The sequence below is a fragment of the Gavialis gangeticus genome, unplaced genomic scaffold (assembly GCF_001723915.1).
Source record: "Gavialis gangeticus isolate Ggan-Ray unplaced genomic scaffold, GavGan_comp1, whole genome shotgun sequence".
In the NCBI taxonomy this organism is placed as follows: domain Eukaryota; kingdom Metazoa; phylum Chordata; order Crocodylia; family Gavialidae; genus Gavialis; species Gavialis gangeticus.
The window spans coordinates 89,426,178-89,434,829 of record NW_017729031.1 but is presented as its reverse complement, the minus strand read 5'-3'; the positions used below and the strand labels follow the sequence as shown (position 1 = coordinate 89,434,829).

The 8,652-nt window shown below is 44.6% G+C and overlaps 1 protein-coding gene across 1 annotated transcript in view; it reads right to left on the bottom strand.

Moving 5' to 3' along the window:
* TRPM8 (transient receptor potential cation channel subfamily M member 8) overlaps nt 1-8,652 on the bottom strand; it is a 180,221-nt gene that overhangs the window by 42,812 nt on the left and 128,757 nt on the right. Inside the window, exons 19-20 of the mRNA XM_019523359.1 lie at nt 2,490-2,661; nt 1,715-1,892 (exon numbers count right to left, since the gene is read on the bottom strand). Of these exons, the coding sequence (XP_019378904.1) occupies nt 1,715-1,892; nt 2,490-2,661 (350 nt within the window). The remainder of the gene's footprint in view (nt 1-1,714; nt 1,893-2,489; nt 2,662-8,652) is intronic.

The window sequence follows — 8,652 nt, the reverse complement described above, 5'->3', positions numbered from 1 at the left end:
CAAGAGTAAGACTTAATTTGGAGCTATTATGCAATCACCTCTACATACACAACAGAACTTATACAAATCAGGACAAAAATATTTCTTTAAATATAATTAAAATATGTTATTGTCAATGTTTGATTTTTAGTATATCATTTGTTTTTTTCTGGTTTCAAGATGACAAACCCCCTTCCCAAAAGGAGTACTTCTGGGGCAAGGGGAGAGACTTCTAGTGGCAAAGGTCAGGGGTTAGGGGATGGGACTTCCAGTCCCAAAATGGCGACCAGGGAGCAGGGCATTTGTCAAGGGGTGGGGCTACCCTTGCAGCCCATGAGAGCTCACCAAAATTCATTAAGTAGCCCCAGCTGAAATAATTCCTGTCCCTGATCTTAGGAGTAGGGACCATAACCCTCCTCTGCAGCCTGCAGTCTCTAGCCACTGGGCTGAAAAATCAGGTTTTCATTTACTTACTCCCCTACTGGCCACACGACTGCTGCATTACTCTACATTACAGCCCAACTTGAACATGAGAGGTTGAGCTTATAACATAGTAATTAAGCTACTCTTCTGAGAAATTGGAGATGTGAATTAGAAGCCCTTTCAGTTCCAGGCCTTCCATTTCTTGGACATGTGCTTTAATTAGAATATTATGGAAAAGGCGGGCATTACCTCCATCAGGTTTAAAATGAAAGCAGCTACAGGCAAGAAGCCCAGTCCTGTTTGAGTTGGAAGTATGTACAGCAACTAATGCAATAAGGCCCTGATGTTGGTTGGGTGTCTACCTGCTACTAGAGTATAGTAATCAAGAAACAGTTAGAGTACATCTATTAGTCCTCATGCTAATTAAAATATCATTGACCTAAGCAATTCAGTTCATCCAATACAGGCAGATGGTCTGCACTGGGCTAGTACAAGGTAATAAGCAATAATCCACAAGAGAAAAATTGCAGCTTCTTCTGAATACGACTCCTGGGAAAGTATAGTTAAGCAATGCCCCTTACACAGCATAAGCTCTGCCTTGCCCTGCTGTCACAAAAATGAGTTTTCCAAGAGAAGCACCAACCGCATGCAAGCCAATTTGCTCCTCCTGGAATGAAAACAAGTGTGTAAGGAAGAATTATTTATCAGATGGTCACTCTATCCAGTAAACCCAGCAGTCTGAGCCCGTGGCTCAGGCAAATGCTTCATTGACATTGTGCTAAATGTCAGCTAGCTTCATACATTGAGTCAGCATGTGCCTAAAGATCAAGAAAACTATTCTTCAGTCCCTTGAAAGCAGCAGGATTTGTATAATTCTCACAGAACCAGAAAGGCTGATGGAATCAGTTCATCATGCATACATGCTAGCTTCCTTTTTATGATAAGCATCCAAGTTTACTGCTAACAGTAATTTTCTGATGGAGCCAAATGTCACCTGAACTGTTCTCTTGGTTTTGGAAAGGCTAGGAGGATTGTCACTCTAATAATGGGGCAGATATTTTAAATAGAGGCAAAGGGCTTTGTTTTGGGCATTGAAACCTTGTTCCTAACTCCTCAGAAATGCACACTCCGCAACCATTATCTCTGACTTTTCCAGGTGAACATTAAATCTATGGCATCCATTTCTCTAGTCCTTTTATTCCTTATTTCCCTGCTTAAGAGGGAAGTTCCCTCATGGACCTGCTTTTCCTCTGCCTGTTCATCTCGGAGACCCCAGGTGCCAGAGACAGAGAACTGCTAGTCTACTACATACCCAAACATGGCAACCAGCAGGTTCACTAGGAGGATGTTGGTCGAAAGCATGTAGATGCACACCAATGGGATAGTGATCCACTCAGGAAAAAGGGGTCGGTTATTGGCATCCACCTCCACACATAAAGGTTTAGACTCATTCCCAGAGACAGTGCATCGATCAAAATTATATGTGGTACCTAGGTCAGGAAGGGGGAGAAAACAAGCCCATTTACTATGTGGAAAGGAAAATATTCATACTTCAGGATTTCCTGCAACTGTGGCTACTGCAGACAGAAAAAATATACTTTTTCCTAGGTGGAAATGATCATTGGTTGAAACCAGGGTTAGCATCACTAGCAGGAGATTGGCATGAGACATTTACATCCTTGCACACACCTCCAGCTATTGCTGGCCAACCATTAGTGCAAGTATACTAGGGCAATCACTGAAATAGACAGTTAAGGGCTCAGTGGAATTTCATATGAATTCCCACCTTCCTGCTATTTGGGCAGAAGGGGGTTGGTTACAGAGGCTCAGAAGAGGATTTGATCAGAGTGAGCAGACAGTGGAAAAAAAAGGGGAAGAGAATAGCTAATGTCCAGGAGGACTGGGAACTGGAGGATCAGGCTGGAGCTGGGGAGGGTTGAGTATATTACAAGGTTCTCAATGGAAGGTGGCTGAAGGGCTCTTATGCTAGGCCAAATGAGAAGTTTGGAGGCACCCTCAAGACATTGGACCAAGCATTAGATTAGGCCTGCTCCTGAGCATAGGGGTTACACATAGGAGATGGCTACCATCGATATCATCAGGGTACTGCCCAAACATAGCCAGGTATGGCTCATAGATGACAGATCGAAATATCCACTCCCAACGGTGCTCATTCTTTCTCAGAATTCCTTGTCTGGCCACACCAAAGGCAACCATCCACACAGCAAAGAGGAAAAGGAAGAAGAAAACATCAATCATCTGGGAAAAGAAGGCATAAAAAAGAAAGTAGATGAGTGAATCATCTCCATTCCTCCTGCAAATTACACAGTGAAGAAGGCAAGCATTTCAGCCTCACAAATTAGCCAGAAGGTTGGGTATGGATGGAAATAACCTCATAACTAGGAATGGTTTGATGCTGGATTTTCAGATGGCCTCCCGCTGGCCTTCAGAACTCCCATATTGTTAATATTTATGCATGCATATAACAACACTCGTGAGAGATATCCCATCGACTTAAAAAAGGCTACTACCTTAGACATTATGGAGGTAGGAGTGCTTAAATTGTCACAGAAGCAGACCCCAAGGAAAGTAGGTTCCACTGGACCAATGGAAGACTTTGGATAAATCTTCATATGCACATTTTTCACACAAGTCAAACAGAAGAACAATTCACTTATCACACACACACGTAAGGCAAGTCTGGTGTATGCCATTTTCTACATACTAAAAGTAGCATTCACTTTCTGAAAATTAGATCTTGAACGTCTTAAAACCAAAGCTTCACATTCCAGTTGTCTTAGGTGACATTTCTGAATTCTTGCCTTTTAGCGCTCCCAAAGAAAGGATCAAACATCTTTATTTCAGGAAGAATGTTTCTATTTCTTACAGATACAAACAAGAAATGAGCCCTTCTCTCTCACCTCTCTCCAACCTCCACAGAATATTGTTTATTGTAGAGATGGGAGAGAAAAACCTAGCAAACCTCATCTGGACTCTGCCAAGAAACTGCCCTTTTAGAAAATGACAGGAAAAATGGGAAATGATTTACACACAAATAACTTCTAAGCTGAAGTTAACAGCAAACAGGACAAATCAAGATACAGGTAATTAGCCATGTCAGTCTGAAGTCAGTCAGAAGGTAGGACAGGATGGCATCCTAGAGACAAATCAAAGTTATTTACCAGCTGGACTTCTTCAAGATGAATAATCCACAAACATATTCTTACTTGTGGGTGTGTTTCATGCTTCTGATTTTTGACCACAGACTTTTTTGCTTTATCAGTATCTCTGTCACATGCTGCAGTCCCACCTCCTGTCCCTTCTGTAGCAAGTATAAAGGATGTTGTGTGCTTCCTACTCCTCAGTTCCCTCTCAGATGCACAGTCCTATACTAGACAACTCCAAAAGAGGGTAAGGTAGGTGGAGTGCTAATGTACACATGAACAATACATCTTGAAGAACTCCAATGATTAGTAAATGAATTGGTTTTCTATTTTGAAAATTGTCCACATACACATTCTCACTAGTGGGTGACTTCAAAGCAGTGATCCCCTCCCCCCACAACACACACGCACACAAAAGCAGCTATCTGACCCAGGAAAATAACTGAGGGGGGACAACCAAAGTAGCCACTTTGAAAGGGGTACAGAAGCAGTCATTACTGTAGTGGTGGCTGATTACACCATTGTGATCAGCATGGCAAGAGCTGGCCCTGCCCCAGATGCACTATGGCTGCCCCAGGTACGCAGCTGCACTGCTACACCTCTGCACTCACTCCCCAGAGGCAAACAGCTGCAGCAGGCTTACCTTTCAGAGCTTGGGTTGAGTCCCAGGCTTGAGATCCTGCTGTTTTGATTGGTGGAGCGCCTCTACCAATCAGGAGGCAGCAAGAAAATTAACATCACGTCCCTTTTCTGAGGGGAGGGGGAGAAGAGCTCCCCCGGACCTGACTGAAGACTGTGAACAGTCAGGTCTGGAAGACTTCAGCGGCAGAGGCCTGGAACGTATAAAAGGAGCTGCATGCCCAGCACGAGGGGCAGATGCGTGGGGGACAGAGAAGAGAGAAGAGCGGGGCTTAGAAGAGCTGAGGAGAGCTGTGAAGCAGGGCAAAGCAGTAGCCCAGGAACAGCCCCTGAAAACTTCTATCAGTGGGGAGCGTGGCATGGCTCTAGCGGTTAGGCTGTCTTTGTGTAGCATGACATCCAGACCCTGGGAGCTGCATGAGGTGGCTCGGGTCTGCAACCTCTGGCATGCAGCCAGAGACACGGTGCACAGGTCAGTGCATGGAGCAGGATCTTTGAAGCCCCGGGGGCAGCTAAGGTCCTCAACCCCTAGAATGAGGCTGGGAGCTCGGTGCAGGAGATGCTGCACGGAGGGTGAGAGACCCTGGGAGCTGCTTGAAGTGGCTTGGGTCTACAAATGCTGACACAGGGCAGCAGCTCAGTGCAAATGATGCTGCCCAGAGGGTCCAGGAATAGACCAAGCCCCGGTGCTGCACATGGCTGTCCAGGCCCCCAACCCCTAGCACAAGGTGGAGTGCCCACTACACATACCCGTGGCCCTAAGCCAGTATGGCGGCAGCAGAGTCAGGCGGCAGGAAAACCTGGCAGACTTGACCTGGAAAACAAGAGGCAACCCTCCAGAACTGTGAAGTAGTAAGAGAGAGGGTCCCCACAGGGGAGGGACCCCCTGAGGGTTGCAAAGGGGCACCACGTGGGCCGCTCCTGGGTGATAGCAGGGAAGCTTAGGAGTCTTTGGGGTCTTCCTCTCCTTTTTCTTTCCCCCCACTTCCTTTTCTGTAGTGGTACCTTGGGAGTGGGGCCCCTTCCCTGAAGGGCACCAAGGTAGTCCAAGGACTGCTAATTATATTTGTGAACTGTGCCTTACAGTTTAAGTGAATAATTTAAAGTAATAGCTTGTATATGAATAAAGTTACAAGGCTGCCCAATCAATATTCTTTGGTCTGGTTTGTTCTATTGTTTGTCTGTATTTTAAATGATAACTGGGTGTGTGTATATCTGTATATATATATATATTATACCATTTATTGTTTTGTAAATTTGTACACACACATATATATACACATATCTATATATAGATATCTATCTATATATAGATATATATATACACATACATACATACATATACATATATGTGTGTGTGTGTCCTTACCCTTTAATGGTTTTGTTGTAATAATAAACCTGTATATAGTTAAGTAATTAATTGACTGAACCTGACTCTATAGGGGATGGAGGCAGCCGCTGGGCTGTTGTGTCCCTTGGCAGCACGCCACCCTGCCAATAATTCCCTCAATTAAAGAGGAAAGGACAAACATGTACACCCGGGCTACACAGCAACTGAACAACTACTCTGCAAGATGTGGCATTTACCTATGAGACTCCCATGATTACATAATTCTTTATAAAGGTAAGTACTGTATTTTTGGCATATAGCTCACACTTTTTTTTTTTTTGGCCAAAAAAACAAGCTACTGAAAATCTGGGTTGCACTATGTGGGAGAAAACACCATAAAGCTATTTGGTTGCCAGCCACAGCAGAGAGCCATGAGCAAGGCACTAGTCCTGAGTGCCTCTTGGGGTGCCTGCACCACAGGGCCATTGCAGACAGCCTGTCCCCAACTGGAGTTGCAGACTGCTCACAGCAGCCCCTTTCAGAGAGTAGGCAGGCTGTTCCTGGCTGGGCTGCTGCTTGCTCAGCCAGAATCCCTGTTCAGATAGTGGGGAGCCCTGACCAAAGCAAGTAAAGCTCTGTCTCCCATCCCCTGCAGCAGTCACATGATACCATATTCCCCTCTCCCTCCTCCTTCCCCTTCTTCCAGGGGACTAGAGTAAATTTCTCCACCTCTCATTCTCCCCCATCCCTAGCTGTTCATTTAAAGAGGTAACCCTGCTGTTGTCAGGCAGAGCCTGCTGCTGAGTAAGTAGCAGCAGCTAAGGGGTTAATGGAGCAGTGATAGACTCCCCTACATACTTGACACCAATGGTGTTTCACTGATGGCTACAGTAAGGGCACATATTATGTTACATTTAATTACTTACTGGTACTTTCAAGGAAAAATACTTTTTCTTCATTCCGCCTTCTAAAAACAGTGTGTGTATCATCTTTGGGCGCATGTTATAGGTGAAAAAATATGGTATCAGGCTTCAGATGGCTGCCTTACAGACATCACTTGAATATTGTGCAGGAAGGCTATGGAAATGGACCTTCTGAAAGAGCTCTTGTGGGGCAAGCCCAAACCACAGATTACAAGTTTACCGTAGCAGCCACAGCATCATTTTATGGAGCCCGGTGTTCACTTAGAGGATGATACCTTTAGACATCTCAGCTATGGAAACAAACAGTCATAAACACTTTTTGAATGGCTTGTTCCTGTTCACAGCTAAACCACTTAACACTGGCAGACTGTAGGTAGGTCACAGATCAGGAGAAATAGGATTTATACAGAATAAAAAGTAGTTTCATCTACTAAATCAAATGGAATTTAGAGCCAACCTTGGACAAGAAAATTCAGGCAAGTCCTTAGAGTCTTCTTATTTGGATAAAAGGTGATATAGAGAGGTTCTTCTATGAGGGCTTAGATAGCTAAGGTAATCACTACCAAAAATCTTGTTTTCATAGACAGGTGAAGTATCAAGCAGGTCACCATCCACTCAAAGTGCCATACCATCAAAGATGTGAGGAATAGGTTTAGATCCCAATGTAAGACTACATACCTTAGGATCCTCTTATAGGAAACACCTTAGCTAGGGCCTTAAGGACTATGAAAGTAACTAAGTAAGAAAACAGGCCAGTCCTTGATGGTAAGATGATGGTCAATGGATGGCACAATGATATAGCCATGAGGTAGACTCTTACTGAACTCATAAAATAGTAGACTTGAGTTCCAGTCAACATTCCAATGCATCAGGAATAGAGAACTGAAATATTTGAAACATTTCTTAACGGACACCAGTTACACAATCTAGTCTTCATTACTAGGTAAGCATAGTTGGCACAGCTCTTAGTGCTGTGTAGGAGAATCTCTCTGACCTGGGCAGAAGTCTGATATGTGGCATTACAAAGGTGCAGGAGGCCATACCACTAAGTAGAGAACGGCAAGTCCTTACCATCATGGTAGGATGTCTTTCAACTGAGAGAATGCATTCTTTCAGGAGCCAAAAGCATTCCTGTAGGAGGAAAGCCATTGTTGACAGTCTAGGGTAGTACCTATAAACACAAGCTTTTTCACTGGGGTGAACAATGATTTAAAAGCATTGTTGTGTCAAGGTTTTCTAGCACATGCTCAGCAGAAGCTTTCTTTTTCAGCCTATTATCCCCTAGAGAGAGGTAAACCATGACTGCCTATTTCTAGAGATACAGTACTACCACTAAGAAAACCTTGGCAGGTCCATAGAAGAACCAACCAGGAGAACTCTCTTCTGGTAGTGGTCCTGTCTCTTTACAAACAAATAGCACCAGTGCAAAAGTCTTACAAAAAAGTGGAAGTAAACCTTCAGCAAGTCTGGTGATGCTAACCAGTCCCTCAGGTATAAGGATGGAAGAATGGCCTCCTATATTCCCATCTTGAACTGGAAACTGTAGATGAACCAGTTAAATATTAAGTCAAGGATGGGACACCAATTTCCCTTTGGATTCCCTTGACACTAAGAAATAATTATTTTTCCATTGCGACTTGAAAATCTTTCTATTGCCCCCAGTGCCAGAAGCAAACTTTCTCCTGGAGCAAACTCTTGTGAGAAGGGTCCCTGAAAAGGATGGGGAAGGAGGAGCTTGGAGTAGGTACCATGTGAAGTCAGACTGCATAACCATTACGGCTGTGCAAAGCTTTGGGTGCTGATTCAATTTGGAGGAGATTCGGCCCAATTTGGCAGCCAAATCTCCAAATTCGAATTGAATTGGGAGACCAATAAAAAGGTATGAACTGATTTGAAACTTCTGAATCAATTCAGAAAAGATTCAAAGGAGATTCGGAGATTTGAAAATTTGGTGATTTGGGCAGTCCCTGCTTGCTGCCACAGGGAGCTGGACCTAGGCTCTGTGCTGGTAAGTAGGGGGCAGGGGTGGCAGGAGGAGGGGAGAAGGGACCATGGGGGGACCACCACCAGGCCCCGTTCCCTGACTGCTCCCCCAGCCTCCCTGAGTGCCCCTGACCCCTGCCCGCTCTCCCAGCCCCATAAATGGCTGCCCTGCCCAGCCCCAGTGTCCCAGCTCTTTAAAAAAAAAAAAAAA